The sequence below is a fragment of the Tinamus guttatus genome, unplaced genomic scaffold (assembly GCF_059628265.1).
Source record: "Tinamus guttatus ecotype Peru unplaced genomic scaffold, ASM5962826v1 Tinamus_guttatus_pri_ptg000078l, whole genome shotgun sequence".
Taxonomy (NCBI): domain Eukaryota; kingdom Metazoa; phylum Chordata; class Aves; order Tinamiformes; family Tinamidae; genus Tinamus; species Tinamus guttatus.
This window is the reverse complement of record NW_028288612.1, coordinates 665,161-691,677: the sequence shown is the minus strand read 5'-3', so window position 1 is coordinate 691,677 and position 26,517 is coordinate 665,161. Positions and strand designations below refer to the sequence as shown.

The window sequence follows — 26,517 nt, the reverse complement described above, 5'->3', positions numbered from 1 at the left end:
CTGATCTGCCCCCCACCTTCCTGCCATTCCAGCTTGGGATGTAGGATGCACTTCCTCTTGCAGGGCACACAGCACTGGGGCTTTGCTAGGAGCGGCTGCTGGCTAATTTTGTTATTCAAGAGGTTCTCGGGCTCTTGCTGCTCCTCCTGTGTGTCTGGTTTTTCTTGGCAAGTCGGTTTCAGACCCGCTCCTAGGGATTGTGTGGATGTAAATTAAGTATTTGTGATTTCCTTGGCAGGAGAGAGCGTATTTCTAGGGCTGCTCAAAGAGGTTCTTGACTGTTACAACCTTCACAAAGTTCTGCAAATTGCATAACATAAAAACAATTAACTGCGCTCGCCATCACTCAAGGAAATGGATGGGAGCCTCGATGGGAGCCTCGTGCTCGCTGCGTGCGGCGTCGGGACGTCGGCACGGCCGGAGCGCTCCCATCCGCGCGCCCTCGGTCGGGTCCACGGCCCCTGCGGGGGGCCCGCAGGAAGGGGCCGCTCTGACCCCCGGGTGGCCGCGCTCGGGGCAGGGGACGGTCCCCGCACGGGTGTCCTCGTGGCGGAGCGGCGCTCGGGGAGGCCGGGTCCCCCTGCCCTGCTCTCACGTCTGCTCTCTCCCTTCCGCAGATTCCTTCGTGAACAGCCAGGAATGGACCCTGAGCCGCTCAGTGCCGGAGCTGAAGGTGGTGAGTACTGCTGACTCGGGCCTTCCCGGGGCTCCCTTGCTTCTCCAAATCCCTAAGGAAACCCCCTTTTAACGTGGCTGAACCGAACGTGCGGAGGAAGGGAGAGGGTTTCTCGGGGAGACGTTGTCTAACGGCACTCGGATGTGGAGGTCCAAGGGCAGTGTTTGCCCTCCGGCCCCTTCCAGCTGGCCATGGCGGAGCCGTTGTCCCCTGCGCCGCTCCGGCCGGCAGGGCTGGAGCTCCCGTGGCAGGAGGCAGGTCCTGCACGTGCTCCGGCACTGTGCATCTCCCAGGTCCTGCACGTGCTCCGGCACCGCGCGTCTCCCGGGTCCTGCGTGTGCACCAGCACCGTGCGTCTCCCACGTCCTGCACGTGCTCCGGCACTGTGCATCTCCCAGGTCCTGCACGTGCTCCGGCACTGTGCGTCTCCCGGGTCCTGTGCGTGCTCCAGCACTGTGCATCTCCCAGGTCCTGCGCGTGCTCCGGCACCGCGCGTCTCCCGGGTCCTGCGTGTGCACCAGCACCGTGCGTCTCCCACGTCCTGCACGTGCTCTGACACCGCACGTCTCCCAGGTCCTGCCCGCGCCGACACCGCGCGTCTCCTCGCGTGCAGCCTCCTGCACATCTGCTCCTTCCCGGTGCTCCCCGCGCTCCTTGGCCACCCCAGGCTGTGACGGGCTCGCGGTGCCGCCGGCAGCGATGGCCCTGACGGCTGCGCTCGCTGCTGGGGTTCGTGCTGTGAAACAGATGCAGCTCCTGCTCTTTGTTGGCACGGGAGGGTTTTCCAGCCGTGGCCGTTGGGGTGAGCATCAGACGCGGACGTGGCGCCTCGCAGGGGTCCCGCTGCCGCAGCCCAGCTCGCCGCTGAGCAAAGACCCAGGAGAGGGGCCCCGGCGTCCGGGCAGCTCTGCGGAGTCCCTGCCCTCGCTGCTCGCCTCGCGCAGCCTATGGCACAGCGGGGACGGGACAGGGCTCCGCTCCGGCAGGGCCGCGGCACCGCGGGGGCTCCCGCAGCGGGGACAGGACACAGGGTCTGCGCTGGCGCGAGGGGCGACGCGGGAGCCCCGCACGGTGCTGCAGACGCTGCCGCTGCGGGACCCGGCCCCTCCACACTCGTGTGCTGGCTCCTTCTTGGGCGCCTCGAGCCGATCCCGTGATTCATCCTCCTCGCGCTCTTCGTGGCAGCCCTTAACTTCTTTGGAGGCTGCTGGCATGTCTCCCTTCAGCCCTTTTAAGGTTAATTTTTTTCAGCATTCATCTGCGTATCAAGAAACCTTTTCACAAAACATGCAAGGAACATTCTGCCACATTTTTTCTTACTTGAAGTAAAATAAAATTAAAATTAGATTTTGAATCTTCATTTGCTAGTTTTGTATCTGGTTTGCTTGTTCCTTGGCTTGTGTGCCTGTTCAGAAATATTCTTGCAGTTACTCTGTTTATTGCTTTTTGTCACTTTAACAGTCTCCAGGCTGCAAAGCTGTGCTGCAGCCTGAACAAACCTGAAGCTCTTTGCTGTTTCTCAATGAACGCGATCTTTTCTCTATGTTCTTGGAACCTCTTGGAACCTCTTGCTCCCAAGTTTTATCCAGCTGATACAGTCCTTCCTAAAAATCTTGAGGCTTTTCCAGGTCCTGATCCGGTTAGCAGCCTGGAGCCCGTTGGGTCGCGATGAGGCTCTTCTCTCTGCAAGGGATTCTCTTTGCAGGAGCATCGCGCAGGGCCGCAGACACACTGCGGTGCTGGGGAAACCGCCCGCTGGCTCCGCGGATCCCCCAGGTGTGCGGAGCTTTGCAGGGACGTTTCCAGGAGCTTCTCACTTCCAGTTTCCAGCTGTTCCCCTCGCGCCTCCGCTCTCGCGGCGGTGGAGCCCCGCGGGACGGCCCAGCCCTTTGCTGTGTGCGGTCCGCGCTGCCGAGCGGCTCCGGGGTGGCTCTGCGCCCGGCGGGGAGCACGGCGGGTCCCCCACGTGCCGCTGTTTGCCATCCCGCTGGCGCCCAGAATCTGCCGGAGTTGGAAGCGGAGGTTTTATGGCACGTAAACGCTCCCTGCAGCTCCCTGCCCTCGCTGCTCCGGGGGAATGAAGCGATTCCTGTTGCCTCTCCTGCTGGAGCTGGCTGTCTCATCCCTCACTGGTGTTCCAGTTCGCACCACGAGCGGTCAGTGCTTACGTGCGCCCTGCATAAACTTTCCCATACCTGGATGTGCTGAAGCCAAACTCCGAGCTGCGTTTCCCAGCCGAGTGTTATCTTGAAGTTCGCTTGCTCTGCCCGGAGGCCTCTCTGCTCACAGTTGGTCTGATAAGATCTGCTGCTCCTGGCAAGAGTTGGTGTCCTCGTCGGGCACGGAGCGGTGCCCGGTGCTGGGGTTGCTCCCGCCGGCAGCGCCTGCTCTTCCCGGTGCGCGCGGAGGCAGGAGCCGTTCCCTCCTTCTCCCTGCGGACGCTTGTGCAGAGGTTTCCGTGGAGCTGCAGAGGCTGCCCCGGGGGTGACACTGAAGCTCTCTTGCTGCCGCTCCGTGCCCTGTTTCCACAGCCTCTTCCTGGGCTCTTCCTCTTTGTGTCCCACCCGGTTTGTGCTGCTGTTAATTGCAGGTTCGACTGGAGGAAGGAGCCGTTCCCTGCATTGGTGACACTACACAGCACTCCTGGCACCCTTCTGTGTTCACAGATTACTTGGCTCCCAAAGCATGTGCATGTAATCTCGAAAGTCTGCAGTCTTGTACTTATTCTCCTCTGTCTAAATGTGCTCTATATCATCTTTAATTGTTGTTGCAGGTGACAGATCTGGCAGTAGCGCGCTTGGCCCAGACATGCCCATGAGAGCGAGTTTTTCCGCACTTCCTAGTTTGGCTTCTTGGAGTTCTGGTACCGCTGCTCGCTCACCGTGGGTGGCATGTGCACAAGTGGCACGGAGGCAGCAGGGCCGTGTCCCCTGTGCACAGGCGGCACCGAGGCAGCAGGGCCGTGTCCCCTGTCCTTCAGCGAGGCCCCGTGGCCGTGAGCGCCCGCTGCGGTGCCGCTGCGCCGGGGTCCCCTCCGAGGGCAGCGCCTGCGCAGCAGTGCGGAGCAGCGCTGTTTGCAGCGGCTTCAGAGCTGGAACGCGTGCCCGATGGTGACTCACTCCCTCCCTTACTCACCCACCTCATCCGTGTGCCTGCGGAGGGCTGGGCACGCACCTTTGGTGGCCACACCAGCTCCGATGCTCCCAGCCGCTCTGCCCTGCTGCCCGCTGCTCCCGGGCCGCGCTGGCTCGGGTGGCTCTCGGTGCCCGCGAACACGCGTGCGCTGCGTGGGCAGCGTGCCGAGGGCTCCGGGCCCGCGTGGCGGCAGGGCCGAGCTCGCCGCGCTGCGCACGGGCACTCACCGCATGGGGGCTGCGCCCGGGCACCACCCTCCGCTGCAGCCCCGCGCCCCGAGTCGGGTGACACGTCTGCACGTTGGGACTCAGGGCTCTCTGCAGTCCAAGGGCTCTTCCCGTAACAGGAGACAAGTGCAGAGCTCTGATACTGTTGTATGTTGTGCCTGGTCACTTATATCCGTGCAACACTTGGAGGAAAATAATAGCACTGGGGGTTTTAATGTCTGTGAGGATGGGTGTTGTTTCATGCATGCTCTTTGCATGTGGAAGTAGTGACGGTGTTTTTCAGTTCTATGCTTTTCCTCCTGAAGGTGCCGTGTTCCTGCCCGGGGTTCCTGCACAGAGCTGTGCCCGTCTGCCTAGCAGCGGTGCAGAGCTGCTGGGCCAGGCAGCGCCGGGACCCCCTGCGTCCCCTGCAAATGGAGCGGTCCGGCCCGATAGAGGCTGCGGGAAGGGCGCACTGCCGGGGAGGAGCGTCCCGGGAGCGGTGACGTTCGCGTGCGCCTGCCGCGGGGCCGTGGTGAACGTGCGGCGGGTGTCGGGCCCGGCTGGAGAGCCCGTGTGGGGATGACTGCGGTTGGTTCTGATCTCGTAGCTTTCCTGTAAAATCCCGCTGCAGTAAGAAATCCTCAAAGCCCATCCTAGCCAGATCTGGGGACATGAGAGGAGGATGCGTGTAGGAACATTTGGATGGATGGTATCCTGGATCAAAAGAAGTCTTGTTTCAGCCAGAGGGGCAAAGAGGACACGTGAGTGACAGGGAGGCCCCCAAACGGGGGGCTGCACAGGGCAGTATGGGCGAGTGCTGAATGTGAGCACTGGAGGCTCAAGCATCTGCCCCAGGACACGTGTGCGGGAGTGCGGGGCGCACGGTCTGGGGCCGGAGGAGGTGCAGGGTGCCCTGCAGCTGGCACTGCTGCACGAGCAGCACCGTGCCGCGGGCACGGGGCCGGAGGAGGTGACGGGTGCCCTGCAGCTGGCACTGCCATGCACGAGCAGCACCGCGCCGCGGGCACGGGGCAGGAGGAGGTGACGGGTGCCCTGCAGCTGGCACTGCTGCACGAGCAGCACCGCGCCGCGGGCACGGGGCCGGAGGAGGTGCAGGGTGCCCTGCAGCTGGCACTGCCATGCACGAGCAGCACCGCGCCGCGGGCACGGGGCAGGAGGAGGTGACGGGTGCCCTGCAGCTGGCACTGCTGCACGAGCAGCACCGTGCCGCGGGCACGGGGCCGGAGGAGGTGCAGGGTGCCCTGCAGCTGGCACTGCCATGCACGAGCAGCACCGCGCTGCGGGCACGGGGCAGGAGGAGGTGCAGGGTGCCCTGCAGCTGGCACTGCTGCACGAGCAGCACCGTGCCGCGGGCACGGGGCAGGAGGAGGTGACGGGTGCCCTGCAGCTGGCACTGCCATGCACGAGCAGCACCGCGCCGCGGGCACGGGGCCGGAGGAGGTGCAGGGTGCCCTGCAGCTGGCACTGCCATGCACGAGCAGCACCGCGCCGCGGGCACGGGGCCGGAGGAGGTGACGGGCGCCCTGCAGCTGGCACTGCCATGCACGAGCAGCACCGCGCCGCGGGCACGGGGCCGGAGGAGGTGCAGGGTGCCCTGCAGCTGGCACTGCCATGCACGAGCAGCACCGCGCTGCGGTCACGGGGCAGGAGGAGGTGCAGGGTGCCCTGCAGCTGGCACTGCTGCACGAGCAGCACCGCGCCGCGGGCACGGGGCCGGAGGAGGTGACGGGCTGCCTCCCTGCAGGGAGCTGCTGGCGGGGGGCAGCCGGGCTGGCCCCCGTGCGCTGCGCCGTGGCCGCGGCTCCCGGCCGTGGCTGGTGCGGAGCTGCCGCCGCCTTCGCCGCGGGGCCGGTGTGCGCCGGCCCGTGGAGGAAGCGCTTGGGCGCTCGGAGTGCCCGTCCGCGCGGAGCAGCCTGGCACAGCCTTGGCGCCGCACGGGGCAGGGCTGCACCGGGTCCCACTCCGCCACGCGCTGCCGGTAGCTCTGCAATGGTCACCCGTCACTCCGGGCCGGGTGCGTTGAAAGGGTGGGAGAAAATGCCCCTTTTCCACGAGCGCTATCCATCAACAGGCAAGCCCGCTTGCATTCCTTGCCCTCTCAAGCACTGGAGATCTTTTAAGGCACTGGGAAAGTGTTGACATTAGGAAAAGAAACTGGTCGTGCTGCTCAGGCAGCTGCATTCCTTGAGTAGCCCGGTGCATTCCAAGCCGGATAAAACCCAGGCAGTGTCGGGAGCCGCTGGCAGGGGCAGTGTGCGGAGCCCCGGGCAGCCCCGGTGCTGGGCAGTGCTGCCAGCCCCCGGGTGCGCCTTGCCACAGCAAAGGGCCTTGCTGCTGGTGCCCGAGGGTGGCTGCAGCGAGTGCTCGGCCGCGCTCCGCGCTCCAGCGCTTCGTGCCGGTGCCGCGCCGGGAGCTAAAGCCCCCGGGAACCCGGCACGCGGTGGGGAGGGGAGCTGTTCCGCTCGTGCACTGGCTGTGCCCTGGGAGCGAGTGTCCCTCGAGAGCGGGAGAGCCGCAGGAGAGCGGGCCCTGCGTTCCCTTGCGCTCGCCCTGCTCTGGAAGGGAAGGAACCTCCTCAGCATCCCCGGAGCGCGGCTGGGCCCGGCACCCGCTGCTCCGCGCCCGGCGGTTCGCGTTGGCGGCCGCTCTCGCGGTGTCCCCACCGTGCAGGGCGGGCGCTGGGCTAGCAGGCGCTGCCTCACGCTTGCCTCTATCGCAGGGCATCGTGGGCAACCTGTCCAGCGGCAAGTCGGCCCTGGTGCACCGCTACCTGACCGGCACCTACGTGCAGGAGGAGTCTCCGGAAGGTGGGTCGTGGCGCGGGCCGTTCCCGAGCGCTCCCCGCGGCCCGGGGGCTCTGCAGCCTCCCTGGTGTCTGCGGGTGTCCCCCCTCGCTCCCGCGCCTCCTGCTCCCCCGTGACCGGCTGCTCTGCTTTGTTCCCAGGTGGCCGATTTAAGAAGGAGATTGTAGTGGATGGCCAGAGTTACTTGCTGCTGATTCGCGATGAAGGGGGCCCCCCTGAACTGCAGGTAGGAGATGTGTACCTCGTGAGACCCCTTCCAGTCCCTGCCGTGCCAGAAGGATTAGAGAGTTCCTGGAGAAGGAACTGGCCTCGCTCTTCTCTGGGGAGAAGCTCTGGGATAGATAAATGCAAGGTTGTGAACAACAGGTGGGGAGACTCCGTGATGGAGACTGAGAAGTTCTTAGCAAGGGCAGGGCCTGTGTGGGGGGCTGCCTTCCCCTGTGGCTGCGTCGCTGCGACGCTGAGGAGCTCGTGCCCAGCTGCGGCCTCCCGCGCAGCCGCGGTGCTGCTGCTCCTGTGCACGGGCCCGGGACGCTGCCCTGCTCCCTAACCGCTGCCGTCTCCTGCAGTTTGCCGCCTGGGTCGATGCCGTGGTGTTTGTCTTCAGCCTGGAGGATGAAATCAGCTTCCAGACAGTGTATAACTACTACCTGCGGCTCTGCAGCTACCGGAACACGGCGGAGGTGCCGATGGTGCTGGTGGGCACCCAAGGTGAGAGCCGGGAGCTGCCGCGGTCCGCAGTCCTCCCTCGGTGAGCAGGGGGTGCTGTGTCTCGCTGCAGCCCTCGGCGCGTCGCTGCGGGTTGTAGGAGCTGCTTGGTCTGCTCCTCTGGCACTGGTAAGCAGCATTTGGGACAGAGCTATTTTCAGGTCCCTGTTTTAAGGTGCTGTAAATGTTGAAAAAGTCCATTTCAGCACATTTCTTCCTAAGGAGAACTGTGCTTACCTCCCACTGAGCCACCTTCTTCTTTGAAATCCATGAACATCTTGGATTTCCCTTCTTCCTGCAGTCCTGCTTGCATCCTGCAGTGGCTGAGGCAGGGGCAGGAGTCAGAGCCCAGGTTTTCCTGCCAGTGCATCGCTGTGTGTCTTCCTGGGGCAACCTGCACTAAGAAAGGTTTGAGGGGATCATAGCTGGCTTCCAGCATCCTGGAGTTGTTGGGCATCATCTTCTGTGAGGTGCTGCCAGTGCATGTGTGGATGTGCAGAAGAGCAGCAGCAACCTGGGATAAGCCTCCACGTTCTTCTTCCAAGCATGGGATCCCAAGCAGGAGCCAGGCAGGAAGCAATAAGGCCAAGTGTCACCTCACTGCAGCGTGAGGCTGAAGGTGGGAATGGGAACAGAGAGCGACCAAGGGGGTGCGGGTGCCCGGGGGTCCAGGTGTGCACCAAAAATGAGCCCGGGCAGTGGAGTTGCCGATGGAGAGGGGCTGCCGGGAGGAAAGGCCCCGGCGCGGGGTCGGGGAGCGCTGCAGGAAGCGCTTTGCCCAGAGCTTCACGGCGGGAGACGCGGAGGTGGCGGCGGCAGCAGCGCGCCGCGTTCCGGACACCTGAACGGCGGTTGCCTCTTTTGTCTGTAGATGGTAAAGCAGAGGCAGGAGGGAGGAAGGGTTCGTGATGCCTGGGGCTGGAGGGGTTGTTGGGATGTAAAGGCAACAACAGAGACAGAGCGAAGGATGGAGGATGTGAGCAGGGAGAAGGTTGTGGCAGAACTCAGTCCCTGAGCGTTGGGATACACTGGTGGGATCATACTCTTCATGAGGACAAAGATCATAGGGTTGGAACTCAGGCAAGGACAGTGGAAGAGGAATCTCAGTGGTGTCTGCTTTGGATCCTGGATAAAGAGTAGAATGAACATTTTAAATTTCTGATACTTGTGGAATTACTTTCAGGACTGAAGGATCTTGGTTCAGGGCTGGGCTGGGGGTGCAAAAAGATATTGTGGAGTCTCAGGACTGAGAAAGAACAATGTGACCGGGGGCCCGGTGGTCACTGTTGTCCCAGATTTACAGCCAGCTTGAGGTCACAGCCGTGGTACAGTCGTACAAAGGAACTCTGTGGACCAGCTCTAGAAGAATTCTTCTTAATGACAAGCCTAGCACACCTTTGACTGCTCCTGACCAGGTTCACTTACAGCCCGTGTGTCCCTGGCATGTCTTAAGGAGTTCAGATCAGTTTCTTCTTGGGAAGATAGTTTTTCCATACCGCATGAGAACTTAGTTGCCAGCTGGCATACAGTTTAAGCCCATTTTTAGCACGGTCTAACAATGAAAGCATAACTCTGAGTGCATCCTAGCAGGTGAATCCTTTCCCACTTAACTGAAAGTCCGACTGTAATCGGTGAAGATTAAAGATCTAAAACGTTTGGGATATGCTGGTAAGTCCATTTTACTCTGCAGCTGAGGCAGACTTGGAGATGAGTAGCTGGTACCTACAGCTTCCATGACCAATCATACACTGATGGATTGTAATAAGTTGGCTGTCTCTGACATCTGTGAACTCTCTAGCTTCTTCTTGCTATGGCCCAAGCTGTCTCTGTCCTATCAGGTGTCCTTCTGCACGGTGCACTCTTCATAATGTTGTCCTGTGCGTTCTTGGTGGCAGCTCCAGTGCCGAGCAGCCCTGCTGCCTCGCGTTGGCAGCCACGCTTTGAACTGGGTTCTGGGAGATCATTCCTCTGTCTTCAGAAATGTCAGTGTCTGCATGGCTAGGAAAGTTCCATCAGGTTATTTGAAAAATGTTAACAAATCCATGTTTCTACAAACGTGGAACATCAGTATCTCATACACTGATAGCACAGCGGGTGTACTGGGAAGGTGGATGTCTCAGCAGGCGAGGAATGGAGCAGGGGCAGGAATGTGAGCTGTGCCCCATGAACGGATGGCACGTGGAAGCTTGTTTTCTAACCTCCTCTTCCTTTGGTTTCCAGATGCCATCAGTGCCACAAATCCCCGGGTCATTGATGATTCCCGAGCACGGAAGCTCTCCAATGATTTGAAGCGCTGCACGTACTATGAGACCTGTGCTACCTACGGACTGAATGTGGAGCGAGTCTTCCAGGACGGTAACTGCAGTCGGGTGGAGGGATCTGGGCAGGACGGGGCAGCAGCGCTGTGTCAATGTGTAGGCTTGCAATGAGTGGACCACAAGCTCCCAGTTAGGAAGGACTGCTCCAGTGAAGGCACAGAAAGTTAGACTTAACTTCACCTGCAGTCACATTATGTGCAAAGAGCAAGTCCTAAGGGCCAGACTTGATGATCGTGCGTGGCCTGATTCCCTTGTGCATGATGCATAAATGAGCTGCAGGGCTGTGTGAAAGGAGGACTACTGCAGAGCAGCACCTTCTCCCTTTCACACACATAGCACCGTGTACTGGGTAGCCCCTTGTGCTGGACACCAGAGAGGCTCTAGGGGACATCCCTGTGGTGGCCCTGTGCAGCACAGCAGGCTGGATGAACCAAAGGACTTACGAGCCTGGAGAAATGGTTTGATTACATATGGTGGAGGAGAAGAGGAAGCAGGAAAACACTGGGCATTAAGGGTAGAAGAGCCGCAACCAAATAGCCAGGTGGAGCAGCTGTTTCTAGTGGGAAGAGTGTGAGGGAAAAGTATTTCTAGTCAGACTTTGAGGAGGATTCATACAGCAGGGCTGCTACAGGTGGAAGAGGGAGCCCAGAGCGCATCCGAGGAGCGTGCTCTCTGCTCAGGTAAACCTGTCCTCGAGTGGGTCTGTGTATTCCCCTCTGCCTTTCCCAGCCTTGTCTTCTGGAGTGCAACTGGCCCTCTCTGCTCAGTGCCAGGGGGACGGAGGCCGCCAGGGAAGGGTCTGCGCAGGGCTGAGCGGCTGAGCAGGACAGATTTGCGGGGAGAGGAAGACAGCGGAGCTGGTAGAGGAGTGTGTGCAGGCGGGACAGGTGGCATGGAGAGAGTTTGGAAACTTAGTTTTCCAAATAGTGCAGCAGGACTGTCCAAAGCCAAAGATCTTGCTGAGTTCACTGCAGCACAGCGAGACAGTCTGTGGGCAGGACACAGGACCGAGCCTGCCAGTGGCTTCCAGGGCCTCCTTCCTCCTCTGGGCTGGCGCTTGCCGTGTTCCTTCCCCTGCACAAGTCTCTGAGCTTCCAGCAATGTGCTGTTGATGGGCCGAGGTTCATAGCCAAAGTGCTTGCTGCCCTGCAGAAGCAGGTGGAGTTCTGCTGCTGCTGCTCCACCTCCAAGACGGTCTGACACACCGGACAAGAGAGACACCTTCCAAATCATCCCACTTGGACCTCCGTCCAGCCAAGCAAGGGATCCCCCTGCACCCATCAGCCTCTGCATTGGCTTGGTATTCCTGGAAAAGCTGGGCAGTATCATCAGGCAGAAATACCCTGCTGCATTACTGCCCCCAAAGACAGACTTTGTTGTGTCCTCAGGCCGTCTGCTCTTTCCAGTTACATGCTTGTTGGCCTCAGCTTCACATGCTGACTCTCCCTCTATCTTTGTCCAGCTAAAGCTTCTCTGCTCTGTGAAGCCCCTTCTGCCTGTGACCCTTTGCTTTGTTGGACTGAACTGGTCAAGTTTTGTCGGTCTCTCTGGACTAGATTTTCTAGACCCTGATGTAACTTTGTGGCTGTTTCTGGCCTTCTTCCATTTGCTGATATCCTGTTCTCAAGTGTAGACCTAGGACTGACTCTAGGACCCAGTAATATTCTTATTGCCAAATGCACTTTTCATCAGAAAAGCTTTGAACTGTAGAGTCTTCATGAGCTTCAAAGATGGCCGGGAGTTACCCCTGCTCATCTGGAGACAGGAAAAGAGGAGCTCAAGAAGGCAGCAAGTAACTGCAGGGTGAGGAACTCTCGGTTCCTGTCGTGCCGCTATGATCTTTGGACTGTCACAGTCTCGTGGTTTGGCAGCCTCTAGTGTTTCTCGGGCTTCATGTCTTCCGACACCCCCCTTCACCAGGATGGCTGCCCAGGGCACTCCTGTTAATGGACTTGCTGCAGAGGGGTTGCTCCAAGAGCTTCCCGAGCTGGGGAGTACGGAGTGGCCTCAGGGCCACGAGGAGGGGCGGCTCCAGAGCCTCTGTTCACCATGATGTGGTCTGGGCACCTCGGTGAAACGCAGATCCAGAGGAGATGCTGATAGAGGAGCCTCTGAAGAGTGGTCCATGAGCTCATGGTGGCCACAGGAGTTACAAAGAACTAAACAACGGCTTTGTTTGACTTGCTGGCAAAGTTTTGTATATGGAGAAAAGCAAATGTATTTCTGTTTTCAGATGTGAGGAAAATTGTCTTGGTCCTTGGTTGCCTGTCTCCCCTCCTTCCTTCTTTCTTTATAGTGAGTGATGGAGACATGGTAGGAGAGAACCACTGTGCATAGGTGAAGATAGCGAATATTTCCACAGGCCTGGTAGGGCAGGATCTGTTAAACCAACTCAACATCTTGCAGAGCAAGCCTGGAGCAATGGAGAGGCTACACAGTTGATGTGGGCTTCTAGAAAGTGTTTGCTACTGTCTGTCACTAAACTTGTTCAGTAGATTCCTCCAGATCAGCATAAGGACTAGTTGTCCCCCTTCTCTGAAGGACAATATTGTGAAGAACGGCAGAAGGTGGAGTTGAGAAGGGGAGGAGAAGGGGCTGCAGGATTAGGTGCTGCTCTTTGCTTGGCTGCTTCTCCTCCTTTTTAATCTCAAGATGAAACAAATTGTGCTCTGGGGGTGTTCTTTTCTCTTTGACCTCAGGGAGCGTAGACAGCATGATAAATGGCCAGGTGTGAGATGAAAACCCCTGTGTGAGAGCAGGGCTTGGAGCTGTTGGCCCCAGGTCCGCGCAGCGAGCTCTTCCTCATCGCCTGCTGCTAGAGGCTCCTTCTCAGTGTCTGCAAGGCGCCGTGCTCACCTCTCCCCTGGTTTTATTCCTGGTCGGGAAGGAGGATGGAGAGGGGTTTGTGAACTGTGAGGAGGAGCAAAGGGCAGTGAGGCTGAGGGGGAAATCCAGAAGACCCCAGAGAGGGAGGATCCCAGCACGTGCGATAGTCGAGACTGCTCAGGCAAAGTTAATGTGTAGCCAGATGCTCCTGGTGTGCAGGAACAAGGAGCATGGGTGATCCCTACATGGATCCCTACAGGAGCCTGATGGTGCCCTTGGGTGCATAAACAGGGGAGCATCAAGTGCACACGTGGATGGGTTCTTATCTCTGCAAGCGGTAGCAGAGCATTGCTGGAGTGTGCTGTCAAATTTGGGAATCAGCATTTCAAAAAAGAGAAACTGAGAAGATAAAAAACAAAAAGCCACAAAAAATTGTCAAAGATTGGCAAAAACGCTCAACAGTGAGGTACTAAAAGAAGCTGTCATTCAATTTATCAGCAAGAAGACTGGGAGGTGACTTGATGGCAATATCTGAGTATCTACATGGGGAGAAAATCACAGGTTCTTTAAGGCTCTGCAGGTGAGCGGAGATCTAATGCCTGAAGCTGAAGCCTGTCAAATTCACATTTTACAGATCTTTATTTTCCCTCAATATCCCTCTTTTTAACTATTGGAAAAAACGTCCTAGGGAAGTGCTGTATTCTGCATGTCGGGCTTTCTCAGGGTCCGTCTGAGTTCCTGTGTGGAAGAGGCTTTGTCCATCCCTGGGGCACTGTGGGGTGCTGTGGGGTGCTGTGGGGTGCTGCGGGATGCGAGGATCAGCCTGGAGGTGCAGAGATCTGCCCTGGCCCCTGGGAGCCTGTGCCCGGGGCCGGGATCCCGCCCGTGCCCGGGGACGGTCACGTTTCCTGCAGCGCTCGGTCTCGTGCCGCCGCGCCGGGAGGCTCTGCCCCTGTGTGCACCGGGTTCAGCAGAGCGCTCCCGGGAGAGCGCGGGTGGCTCGGGATGCACCCACACATCATGGAGACATCCAGCTCTAGGGCAGGGGTACCCGTGGAGGAAAGCGTGCTGCTCAGGTCTGGAGAGCTGCGGAGAAACACGCGGCAGTAATCACGAGTGGCGCGTGGAACATGGAGCGCCACCGTTTTGGGGAAGATCTGGAGAAACCGTCACGCATTCGGTGCATTCAGCTGCCCGCTGAACTGCGGGAGAGCGCAGCGTCCCGGCCGCGCCGCCGTGGCACGGGAGGGACGGAGACGGAGCGCCGGAGGAGAGCCAGGCGCCTGCCCCACGTGTCCTGGGGCCTGGGAGCCGTCCGGGGATTCCAGGGCCCAGTTCTGGAAGAAGCTGACGCGGCAGGATGAGCTGTTGCACAGCGGGTCGGTGGCCTTTCCTGAGGAGCCCTGGTGGCGCCTCTGGTTCGGGGCCTGCTGGACCGAGGGGAGTTCCCCTCGCGGGAGAGGCGGTTTTGCAGCCAGGCCCCGTGTTCGCCTGCGTTCTTCAGCACTTGCTTCAGCTCGGTGCACACAGCGGCTGCCTGTCCCTGCAGCCCAGGGACGCGACTGGGCTTCCGCGGTGCGAGCAGGAGAAGGAGAGCGCCCTGCGGTCCCTGCGGTCCCTGCGTTCCTCACGGGGGCTGTTCCGTGCAGCCTGTGCAGTGCATGTGCTGCATCGCTGTTCCCACAGGGCCCTTCTGTCTCGTCTGGGAGTGGGTGAGCACTGCCCTTTCTGCGCAGCAATGCGTGTGACGCTGCTCTAGGACAGCGCGTGGGGGAACCACCGTGCGTCTCCTAGCGTGCACTCCAAGGACGAGGCTCGCATCTTCCTCCCGCTCTGCTGCGTGCAGTTTGGTGCAGTCTGCACGTGGTGCTGCTGAGTGTGGGCGACGCTCTAGACACAGAGCGGTGTCTGCATCGCTGACGGGGCAGGTTCCGTGTGCTGCAGTGCCCTCCTTCCTGCCCCGCTGTGACAGGGACCGTTCCTCTCTCTGTGCCTAGAGCAGTCTCTGGGTGTTTGATCTCTGGCTGTTGCAAGGCTGTTTCCAGCATCAGCTGTCGCCGCAGTTCCTGCTTTGGTAAAAAGGGAGAACAGTCGCCTCTGGCTGCAGGTTCAGTTTGGGGATGACCCTGGCACAAAGCTGAGCGATTTAAGCTGAGCTCTGCACTGCAGTGTCCAGGACTCTGCAGACTTGGCCTTCTAGGCTCAGAGTGTCACTGGTGGCCAGGCTGGGTCACCCCGAGGGCTGGATTAGTGGGCGGCTTTACTCATAGCAGAGCTCCCAGTGAAGCAAGAGCTGGCACGGAGCACATCTTCCCATGTACTTTATTAATGACCTTTATTCTCAGAATTACCTTCACAGAACTCTGGTAATGCAGCAATCGCTTAGAAGTCGGCAGGTACCAGGACAACAGCGGGAAGCCACCATGTGGAGGCACCTCAGCCTTCTGGGTATCATTTTAACAATATTTCTTTACCATGCAAAGGTGAGGGAGCAAATTGTCAGGAGCCCTTTGTCCGGGATTGTCCTGGAGTTGGTCTTGAGGAGGATCCGGCTTCGCTCATGGGAGGACATGGAGAGGAGGGCGGCCCAGGTCTCTTCTCCAGGTTGCTCCTGGCTTCCTCTGCGTCCAGCTGAGATGAGCGCGGCTCTCCTGCCTTCGCCCAGAGCACTGGGGAGCAGAGCTGTGCCCTGGCATTGCCAGGCTGCCTTTCCCATCACCTACAGAGCCTTCTGCTGGAGTGCTTGCACTAGGTCTTCTGTTCATCTTCCCTCCTCTGTAATGAGGTTGCAGGTTTGGATTTTAGCTTGGAAGTGCAGGGATGGCTGTGTCTCCTACATGCGGGAGTTGCTTGTTGGGTTTCTGTGTGCTGAGTGGACCTGTGGGATATGAGTGTCATTTCTTTGTCATTTGCTGCATCTTCCTGACTAGCGAGTGAGAGCTCAGCAGGAGTATTTCCATGGAGAGGCCAAGAAGTAATGTGCAGGGCTGTGTGTAAGGCCAGTGATTCCAAAAGGTGCCATCCCTCCGGATGATGTTTCCGTAGAGCTATTTCTGCGTGCCGCTTTGGACATCCCCTCTTTATCCAGAATCTCCTCACATTACTGACTCTTCCTGGTGGCATCTGTACGGGAGATTTTTCTTCCGAATGCCTAGAACAAAGTGTGGTGATAAACTGTACAATGAGTTGTGTGCTGCTCAAGAGCTGTGTACGCTGTACCACCATCCGTCGTATTTGACAAACCCGAGCGACGCGGCACGGGGCGGAGGTTCTGCGCTGCTGCAGGGCTCGCGCGTCGCGGAGCTCCGTGTCACGAGCAAGGGCATCCTGCTGGCAAACCAACCCACACGCTGCCTCTGGAGCCTCCCTTGTTCCCCAGGTGGGAGGACCTCGGCCCAGCAGCAGAAACGTGGAGGTCCCTCCATTCTGTTGGTTTATGACGGCCAGTGTGGTCCTGCCAGCCTCGTGATTCCGCTGTTGCCATTAATGATGCAGAATGGGTGACAAGGTAGGGACTCTGCCAGGTTGCTTGCACAGGACAGCATTGACTGTGAGGTTTTCCTGAATCTTTTCTGAGTCTCCTTTTTTTCCCACTGGCGGCTGCTTCAGCCTCACTTTCCCAAGAGAACGCTCTCACCTTTCCTCTTCCTCTATATTTGGACCATCCTGCATCCTGCACGTTGGGAAATTTACTGCCTTCAGTTTGATTTCTCCAGTGAAATTCTGAATTGCATAAAAGCCTCTGCCCTGAAGAGCAAAAAGATTTTTCTCTGTGGGCCGTGCAGAAACTTCCCTTCTCATCTCGTGCCATCTATTTTGGACTCCAGTCTACTTGAGACTTCGTAAGCTGTCCTTGGCCTGCTGTTGGGTGCTCAGCTGTCACAACATTCTTGAATAAGCTTCCTAGAAAATGTCCTGTGGTAGGAATTTTGCTCCAGGTTGATGAACTCCTGTTCTAAGTGAATGGTATTTGGGGCTGGTCCCTTTAGGGGATGTTGGCTGCTGGGGCATTCGGGGCCGGTGGCCTTCGTGCGCTCAGGACGTTCTGACCGGAGCGTTTTTGTTGCTTCAGCAGCATGAAGGATGAGAGGACTTCAGGCTCGCCTCGTAAAAAGCCTCCTGCTTGTGTTCTGTGATGGATAATCTCCTTTTTTTCTTTTTTTTCCTAATCATTCTCCTGTTGCTGGATTTAAGTTTTGCCTGCATCAGACCCTATTTCCATGTCTGGAAATGCAATGGAAATTCCCAGTGTGTGCCAGCCGCACTGTGTTCTCCCCTGCCGAGGCCAGAGCCACGGGGGGCCAGAACCCCTGGAGTCCTCGCAAGGACAGCAGTGCCCAAGGCAGCAGTGGCTGTTGGTGTCGTCCTGCCCTGCAAGGAAAGCTGATTTTCCAGCTTCCATGTGCCTGCTTGTGTGTGTAATATTGCTCCCTCCCTGCTCTTCAGAGCAATGTGCTCCCCCAGATTCCTCCCAAGCCCAGCTTGTTTGCTGTCATGCTTTATGGTGCAAGGGTGGGAGATTTGGAACTCTGGAGTGCAATTTGGGGCTGCTGTGAGCTGGTAGTGAGGTCACAGGAAACAGAAGGGTGGTTTTTAACCTTAGTTTTTAGAACATCTAGAGACTGTGAGGGTGAGAAGAGCTCAGGTGATGGAAGTGGCCGTGCCTGGGCTGTTCACTTCAGTAACTGGCTCCTGTGGCTGCTGCAGCCCCTGTCAGAGCCTCCGTCCTGGTCGCAGGAGCCTCTCTGAAGTGCAGCTGCTGAGCAAGCACTGGGAGCTTCGAGACAGTCACTGGGAAGCGACTCTGGCTACCCGGGACTTCCTCCACAGCAACCCTGGGCTCCACCTGTCTCTGGTGCCCATGTTAATCCACTGCTTCACGCAAGACCCACGGGAGCAGGCAGCCTTCAGTGGCTCAGCCGGTCCTGCCTCCTGCAGGGCAACAGCGACGTTAGATGTTCTGCACAAGTCCTCCTTGTTGACATAGGGTGGCTTCTTTGGGAAGAAGGATTTGGGTCTTACCGAAGCACTCTGAAAATTTGAAGCGTGGAGAAAGACGTTTTTCATGCTCTGACGCTGTCTCTCTCTCTTTCAGTGGCCCAGAAGGTGGTGGCTCTACGGAAGAAGCAGCAGCTTTCCATCGGTCCCTGCAAGTCCTTGCCCAATTCACCCAGCCATTCGTCTGTCTCTGCAGCCTCCATTCCCTCTGTCCACATCAACCAGGTGGGAAATGGGAAAGCCCGCGACCCCGTACACTTCTCCCCACACCTGCAGGTCTCCTCACTCACTACACAGCCTGTTTAGCCTGGAACTGGACTCAGACTAAAGCCCTGCTGTAGCTTTTGGAAATAGCAACGTGGTTGTCACCCCAGAAGCTGCCGTTGATAGCCCAGAACAGCTCGTTGCTTGCCTTGACACCATGTTTATGTGTAAACTGTCAGACCTGGCTCATGGTCTCTAGCGTTGTGGAGATGTTCGCTGCAGAGTCATGAGCACCCTGAGTTCCTGGGCAAAACCGAAGGGAGGTCCATGAAACCGGCCTCAGCCTGGCAGCCTCAGAAAAGCAGCATGCCTGTCCCCTGGAATGGGATGTAGACAGGCATGGATGGCCTTAGAGGGCCTGCTCGCCTGCAAGCAGCAGGCTGGTGGTCTGGTGTTCATGTGCAGGTGGACTTTTTAGGGATGTGTTTAACAGGGAGGATTCAATAGTGGGGCTCCTAGAGGACCCAGTAGCACAGAAGAGGAAGGAGCTCTCTGGAAGCTCTCCTTTCTGACAGGAAAGGGTTCTTTGCTCTTCCTTGGGCGCAGGTTTAGCTTGGCAGGGGCTCTCATGGTCCCCGTGCTCGAAGGCAGTGAAGCCAGGCTGCCTTCTCTGGCTGTGGATCATACAGGAGGGACAGGTCAGAGCCAAAGCAGGCTGCCGTGGTGAGTGCCTGGCAAAAGACACCCTTTGGAGAGCCCCATAATTGTGTCCAGGCTCTGCTTCAGTGTCTGGTGAGCACACGAATGCTGAGGTGGCTGTCTGAAGAGGAAGGCGAAACACCTTGAATGTTTGTTTCTTGGGGCAATCAAGCCAACAGATTCCAGCTCTGAAGCATGTGAAATCACAGGGTCTGCAGTGAGGGCTTCACGAAGTTTGTCCTGCTTGGTGTGATGCTCTCAGACTGCCAAAGTAGCAGTTGTTTATGAGTAATGGGAGCTGGAGCAGTCAGGGCAGCCGCGAGCCCTTGAGCCTCCTCACCAGTGAGCAAAGCTTGGAACAGCTTTTTAAGAGGGGAGTAGTGAAGGGCTGAGAGGAATATGGAAACCGAAGAAAAAGCGAAGCCAGTTTAGCGAGATTCTGCCAGACTGGTGCTGTTTTTCCACAAGGAGATGGGTCTTGAACCCCAGGGTATATCTGAGTCTGCCCAGGCACTGGGTGGATGTTTGACGCCCCAATGGGAGAGATTGCTGCCATACAAACATGGGTGAGATCCGCAACCACTGGTTTGACCCTTACGTTTAGAGGTTTGAAATACCGGCATGGAGTTTGTCCCAGGCTATATACATTTCTAATGCTGGACTAAAAGTAGTTCTTTACAGATTTTTGCAGGGACCTGTGGGGGCTTCCCGGTGCTCCAGAGCCCCTTGACAGCAGCCAGTGTAGACAGAGATGGAGGATGTGCCGAGTCCTGCGACCAGCCAGAGCCGCGTAACGAAGCCGTGTTGCTTCCCGATGAGAGCTCGCTCGTGTCCCGCGGTTTGGGACGCGGGGACAGGGAGCGCGGCGCTCTGCGCGACGCCGGCGGCCGTGCTGTGCCCTGCGCTGTGGCAGCGCACGGGCGTCTCTGAGCGGCTGAGTAGGAGGAACCCGAGGTGAGGGGCAAGTTCAGAGAAGATGCAGATTTGAGGATCTCTGGTAACCCGAGTATCTTCTTTGCAGAATGTAAATACTTGAATACTGTCTGGGAGGAAGAGGCCAATTGTACTGAAACGGGGATGTGGTGAAAGATGGCCAAGGGCAATGTTCTTTGGGGCCAAGTTATACTCTAATATTTTCTTCGATGTCCACAGTATGAGAAGAGGGTCCTAGCGGAGGTTTTCTCATGGTTCTTGCTGTATTGGGCAGCAGGTTTGTAGTGGAGATAATTGTGTGTTCCTGGTGGGGTAGAGTGGGAGACACCAGGCTTCTCAGTCTCATACCAGTTGCTCATGCCTAAATGTGCATTGAAACTGGAGTAGGAACAGAAAAATGCCAGTGGGAGGGAGGGGAGATCCCAGTATGAGAGGAAATAAAGTGCTTGGCTTGTTTAGCTTAGAAAAACGGAGCGTGAAATGGAGAAAACCTAACCCCTTAAAACTAGGAAAGGAAAAACTTTTGACAAAACAGAAGGTGCTAGAACAGAAGGGAGGGTTTAAGACTGGCTGTGGCGAACCAAGACTGGCCATCAAAAGCGGTGTCTGTGTGTCCTGGGCTTTGCTGAAGGGTCCTGCTCAGAGGCCTCTGTCCTCTCCTGTTCTTGCACAGAGCTCCACAAGGTCCTTTGAGGGCAGCTTGCTGGTGACTCCTGTGTGGAGCTGAGTGCTGCCTCCTCGGCCCCAGACGGGGCCTGGAGCAGCAGCCCCTTGCTGTGCTCCCATGGCTGCACCGAGCAAGTCGAGGTTGTTCTGGGGGAACCAGAACTTTCTGATGGGAAAACAGTGCTAATTGGGAAGCCTTTTTAAGCCAGAAATGTTCGTTGATTGCCTGGACTATAGAGGTGTCAGCAGAGATGACATGCCACGTCCTGGCTGTGCTCTGAGCCTCTCGGGCTGTGTGCCTCCCACGCTCCCAAATCCCTGTGCCACATCAGGGATCGAAGTTGATCTCTGCTCCTGGGATCTTCCATGGCCTCAGCAAGGGGCACAGACCCTTTCCGCTCCCAGCGGCTGCTCCCGCGGTCTGCTTTGTGGTTACACATCTCCCTCACAAAAAGCACTTCCATAAATAGAATATGAAGCAATAAAACTGATGAGTGGGTGCAGAAACCAGCAAAGTAATTCCTCATTCTCCCTTGGCCTGAGCAGGAAGGTCTGGAACTGTTTCCCAGCCCCCAAAGGAGGCTGGGAAAAAGCCGTGGAAGCAAATCCAAGTGGCTTTGAGAAACTCTTGAATCGATCCCTGACGTGTCTAAAGTGGATCCGGATAGAGGAGCTTGTGTGCCCAGGTGCCCAGGGACCTGCTTCCCGTGCGGGACACACGGCCCATGCTGGGCACAGCAACCGCAGCCCCCGGCGTCGCAGCAGCTGCGGCAGCGCGGGCGCAAAGAGCCCGGTGTCTCCGCTGAGCCCGCTGTGCCGCGGCGGCGGTGGCGGCGGCAGTGGCTGTGACTCCGGCTTCTTTCTGATGGAAAGAAGCTAGAATAAAATACAGATTAGGCTTTTTATGTTTATTTGTCTTTTACTGCTACTAGATGTTGAGGTACTGAGGAAAGACACCGGAAACAATATTCCCTCTTTTCCTGGGTACTGCTTGTGTGCAAACCAGGCCTGGCACCTGCACGCGAGCCCTTGGGCAGCAGGAGCCACGGGCACTGGCGTGTGGTCACGTGGGGACAGCGGTGCCGCTCGGCGCCCTGCAGCCGGCTGCGGCCGGAGGGGCCGTCGCTGTCGCGGGTCCGTCTCCCTCGTGCGCTGCCTTCCGAGGGCTGCTGGTGACATCGTGCACCCTTCCCGCGGGATGGGGTCCCCCTTCCCCCAGCCGCAGCCAAGGTCAAGGGCTGCGGCCGCGAGGAGCAGGGGGTGCTGCTCCCTGCCGCCTCCCTGCCCTGGGCATCTGTGTCTGCGGTCGCCCTCGGGGTGGCAACAAGCGGTGCCCACAAGGGCCCCCTCGGAGCGGGCAGGAGCGGGGCGCCAGCCCTGCCTCTCGCGCTAGGCCCGAGCACGGCTGCTCTGGAGTGGTTGGGTGCTCCAGGACGGTGTTTTGGGAAGGGCTGCCGCTCGTCTGCTCCCGTGACAGTGCAGCGAGCTCGTTGTGTTCCTGCGGGAGAGGAGGCCCCGGGTGGTCACGTCTGTCCAGGAGAGCTTCCCTCCTTTGCGAGCTGGCGGCGGTACCGGGCTGAGCGAGCTCCTTGGGTGTCCCCGCACCGCGGAGGTTCCTCCTCAGGAAGCAGTTCTGGAACTAGCCAGGGGCCCTGGTTTCACCCTGGTCTTTGGGATTCAGGACATTTCTGCAGAGTATGTTATTGCCTTGTTCCCCGCTTCGGTGGGAACTGTAGGGAAAGGTCAGCTGGTGGCCGGGATTTTCCACAAGCAGTTTGAATGCACTGTGACTCTTAAGTAATTTGCTCAGCATCAGTCCGGTCTTCTGAGACACCAGAGGGCTGGGATCAGCCCCCGGGAGCCTGCGCGCTCCGTGTGAGCGATCCGCAGGTGCCCTCGGGGATGGACCTTGGACCTTTCCCAGCAGCTCACAGGAAGCACGTTTGCTTTTGGCATCAGTTCAGAGCTGCTCAGAGCCTGGGGGCCCTGCGGTGCCTCCCCGGGGAAGCTCTTGCTGATGCGCGGGTTGTCTGTGCGCCCTGGCGAGGAGAGCAGGTCTGGTGGGTTTGGGGCCCTGTTCCCTCCTGGCAGCGCCTGCCCTTTACCCCGGGGCTGCGGGTGGGAGCTGGGGCCAGTGGCTGCTCACAACACCCCGAGAGCCCTTCCACCTCGTCTCCCCAGTGCTCCTGCCCCTTCCCCCTGCTTCTCCAGGGCTGCGGTGCCGATGGAGGAGGGTGGGAAGCCTCGGCTGCCCGTCCGTCTTTCTGCCGGCGGTAACGCGGCGCCGCAGGCCGCATCTCCGCGTGCTGCGTCCTGGCCGCTCCGTGCCGCCTGCACCCCACTCCGCCTCATCGGGACGGGGTGTCCCGCGTTAATGCTCGGGCTGCTCTGGGTCTGCAGCACTCGTAGCGTCCTCGCCATCCTCTTCGGTCAAGAACAGGGCTAGAAACTTAAAGTTAACAAGTGAAAGGAAGCCCAGGCTAGAGCTGGCCTGTGCTCGGCAGCAGGAGCTGTCCTTGCCCGTTGCAGCGTGTTTCAGCAAGGCACGGTCAGCGCGCGGGTGCTTTGCACCGGTGTCTGCGGCTCCTCGTGCGGGGCCGCGTCCCGCAGCGAGCTCGGCTCCCGGAGCGCTCCGCCGCGCTGTCCTGCTCTATCCCCTGCTCCGGTTTCTTCCCTGTTCCCGTTCAGGTGCTGAGCTGGTGGCCTCTGTTTGCTCTGTGCCCCTCAGGGCCCTTCCCATATTTCACTCCCTTGTTCCACCTCGTGCCTTCTTTTGCCCAGGGTTGAAGCAGTTTGGCTTCACCTGAGCTAAACCCTGCTCGAGCACCTGTGGCACAGCTGCCCCTCTTTGAAGTGCTCCCCACCAGTGCGCGCTGCTGGCAGGATTTGTCCTGCGTGTGTTTTGGTAAACTACAACCTCCCGTGTTTGATTTTGATGGAGACAAGCTGTGGTTGTTTGGGTACATCAGCAGAATGGCTGCCAGGAGCAAAATGCAGGATTTGCCCAAACACGTCCTCTTGCCCTGGTCCTCGCCCGTCCCCGCGGTGCGTTCTGGGTGCCCGGGTTGCTCCTGAGCGTTGTGCTCGGGCGAGCAGGACGCGCCAGGGCTGCCGCCCGCTCCCCGGGGTGGCCCCCGCTCCCCAGGGTGGCCCCGCGGCCCCAGGGTGGTCCCCGCTCCCCAGGGTGGCCCCGCGGCCCCAGGGTGGTCCCCGCTCCCCAGGGTGGTCTCCGTACCCACACGGCCCCTTTGCGAGGCCTGGGTGCCGCAGGACTCCCGCGTGTCCATGGCCCTGCAGGAAACACGGCCCCTGCCTTGTCCCAGCACCAGGCAAGTTTGTGGGCTAAGAGCGAGGTTTCGTTCTAGCAAGGCAAAAGTTGATATCGAGGTTACAGTGAGATGTAACCTATAAAACACAGTTTAGCAGGATTCCTTCCAAGGAATCTTCCTAGGTCCGTCTCCTAGCAGCCCTAGGATTTGTCCCACCACTGTGTCAGGGGCTCAAACTCTACAGTGTCTTCTGAACTGAATCCTTCTCCAGCTATGGCTGTATAAATGTACTGACAGATACTGAAACACTCAGAGCTTAGCAGGGAGAGTGTGCTTGATGCCTGGCTGCCCCGTCGAGTTCCATCTAGGGCCTCTAGGGCTGCGTGGCCTCGGGGGAGCCTCCGGCTGCATTTGCTTCTCAGCCCAGCCTCGTTCTGTGCCTGGACGTGGCAAGAGCAGATCCCAGCGTTCGGCAGGTCAGAGGCTCCCCCGTCTCTGCGGGGTTTGGGGCTCCCGCAGGCTCACGCTGTGCTCTGCCTGCAGCCCGTGGCACAGGGCAGCACCCGATGGCCAAGAGTAGCCGTCGACTCCCCACGTGTGGCCTTTGGGGAGGCCCATCCTCACGTTCCTCTTCTGTGGTCAGCACACCCAGATACCATCCTTCAGAAGTCATTGCTCTGCTTCACAGAGAGAGAAGCCAGGCTGAGTTTTTGGATGGTCCTCTCCTCTCCTTTCAATGTAATTTCTTTCGTGTGTCTTCTGTCCTTTTCCTTGATGGAAGATCAGGCAGGGTATAGGCTCCGTGCAGGTTACACAGTGTTCTAGGAGAGTGGTTCACAGTTGCTGGTCTGCCTGGACAGCCGCTTTCACATTCCTAAAGTTTCTTGACTCCTGGTTGTAGAAGAAGGCTCAGACCCTGGCAGGAGCAGAGGGCACGCAGGCCTTGCTGGGGGACCCTGCTGCACGTGTGCCCGTGGCATCCGTCCCTGAGGAGGTTCTGTCTGCTCGGCTGGGTCCCACGGGCGCTCCTGGGTTCTTCTTCGTCCTTTTGCAGGCCACGTTTCTTGGGGGCTGTTACTCCAAGTCAGAAGATGAGTACGCTGCAATTTTGGTGGCCAGGTAGTGCCTGGAAGTGCTGCAAGGGGCAGAGGGATGTTCAGCCTGTGCCTCGGGCTCTCCTGCAGCAGTGGATCTTTCTTCCAACCATGCCAGTCCACAGCTGCCTGGCTTCTTCCTGGGGCCCAGGAGACTTGGGTTTTGTTTCAGGGTTATTCGCTGTCGCCCAGGGTAGACATAACTATTTTCTGTTAGGGGCCTTTTTGTGTGTTATCCTGTTGCAGAGCTTGAGGAGCTGTGCTCTTCCAACCAGCCATGATGCATCTGAATCTCAGCAGAGGAGCTGAGAGGAGGTAGGCTGCTTTTGGCAGTGGGTGCTGGAGCTCTCCTAGCCTTTTATGGGCAGTTTCTTCAAAATATTTTTGAAATACTGTTCAAGGATCAGCAGAACTGGCACGTGGAGCTCAGGCTGCCATGTGCTTTGTCACTGCATGATGTCCCAGGCTGAAGATTTTAAATGCTTTTTTGTGAATGTTGCTCCTGGGAACCTCCTGTAAGCTCATTTCAGGTCAATGTCTGTAGAGCGTGCGCGGGCCAAACGGGAATGAACAGTTACCTGTCTAAAGTAAATGCATCTCCGAGGTGTCCGTGCAAGCTGGGTGCTCAGGCCTCCCCTCCCTCGAGCCTGGCAGTGAGGACACGTCGGGCTCCCCCCGTGTCCCTGGGTGCTGCCATCAGTCCACGGGCACAACAGCCGGGTGCTCCCTAGGGCTGCGTAAACCCCTCCGCGCAGCAGCGGGGACGCGGGCCGGGCCCCGGGCTGTGGGGCTGCACATCTACATGGTGTCGTGGCCGTCTTGGTGAGGCTGGGAAGGAACCGCGTGGGATTGGGGTCCTGGTGGGCGCCGGGCTGTCCTGCAGCTCTGCATTGGGCAGCTTTGGGAAAGGAGGGTTCTCCCCAGCAGGCCGCGGCGATGGGCCGCCCCGGTAGACACCGAAGGGCCCCGCGCTGCACGGCCGTCCCCGCGCCGGCAGCACGGGCCCCTCGTCTGCGAACGCTGCCCGAGCTCCCAGCGACAGCCCGTGCACTGCCCCACACACTGACTGCCGCTTCTCGCTGCTGAGCTCAAAGCTCCAGCATTTTACCAGCAGAAAAGCTGAAGGCGGAGGCGGGAAGCAGCTCTCCCAGTGCCCGACTGGCAGCGGCAGCGCGAGGTGCCGAGCGTCTCCACGACCCGGTCCAGGGCTCCTGCCCGCACGAGGGGTCTGCAGGGGTGGGCGGCCGTGTCCGCGGTGTCCCCGGTGCCTCATGCTGCTGCCCTCTGCCCTAGGCCACCAACGGCGGAGGAGCGTTCAGCGACTACTCCTCCTCCGTGCCCTCCACGCCCAGCATCAGCCAGCGGGAGCTGCGCATCGAGACCATCGCGGCCTCCAACACGCCCACCCCCATCCGCAAGCAGTCCAAGCGGCGCTCCAACATATTCACGGTAAGCGGCGCCGGGGCAGGACGCAGTGCGGGGCGGCCGCTCTCTGAGCGGGTGGGCAGCGGGAAGGGGCAGCACCACGGCCCAGCTCAGCGCGTCAGCTGGAACGCGAGCCCTGGCCCAGGCAGGGACAGGGCAGGGACACGGCGGGCACGTGCAGGAGTGCTGCCGGCGGGAGCAGGCGCACGGAGGGAGGGAGCCTTTCCCCATGGGGAGCGTGATGCTGAGAGGCGTCTTCTGCATGTGCGTGTGCACGGGGGCGAGCGAGAGCGAGCTGCTCTTGCACACACAGGAGCAGCTGCAGGCGAGCGGGTGCGTGCGGAGCATGGGGGGGATCAGCAGAGCTCCCCCGTCCTTCCTGGGGGAGTCTCGATTCCCTGTGCCCATGCACAGTGACCTGCGAGGCTCCTTGTGCCTGTGCACCGCACCAGGGACCCCTGCGACTCCCTGTGCGCAGCACTGGTGGCCCCTGTGGCTCCCAGTGCCCGTGCACCGCACAGGGACCCCTGTG

At 59.2% G+C, this 26,517-nt stretch overlaps 2 protein-coding genes across 3 annotated transcripts in view; one reads left to right on the top strand and one right to left on the bottom strand.

Moving 5' to 3' along the window:
- AGAP3 (ArfGAP with GTPase domain, ankyrin repeat and PH domain 3) overlaps positions 1–26,517 on the top strand; it is a 113,497-nt gene that overhangs the window by 37,097 nt on the left and 49,883 nt on the right. For both annotated transcript variants that reach the window (XM_088519951.1, XM_088519952.1), the window contains exons 2-8: positions 618–676; positions 6,761–6,848; positions 6,986–7,071; positions 7,415–7,556; positions 9,774–9,908; positions 17,793–17,920; positions 25,854–26,009. In XM_088519951.1, coding sequence (XP_088376077.1) covers positions 618–676; positions 6,761–6,848; positions 6,986–7,071; positions 7,415–7,556; positions 9,774–9,908; positions 17,793–17,920; positions 25,854–26,009 — 794 coding nt within the window. The remainder of the gene's footprint in view (positions 1–617; positions 677–6,760; positions 6,849–6,985; positions 7,072–7,414; positions 7,557–9,773; positions 9,909–17,792; positions 17,921–25,853; positions 26,010–26,517) is intronic.
- The window catches only part of LRRC61 (leucine rich repeat containing 61), a 275,533-nt gene that overhangs the window by 247,966 nt on the left and 1,050 nt on the right, over positions 1–26,517 (bottom strand). The gene's annotated exons all lie outside the window — the stretch shown is intronic.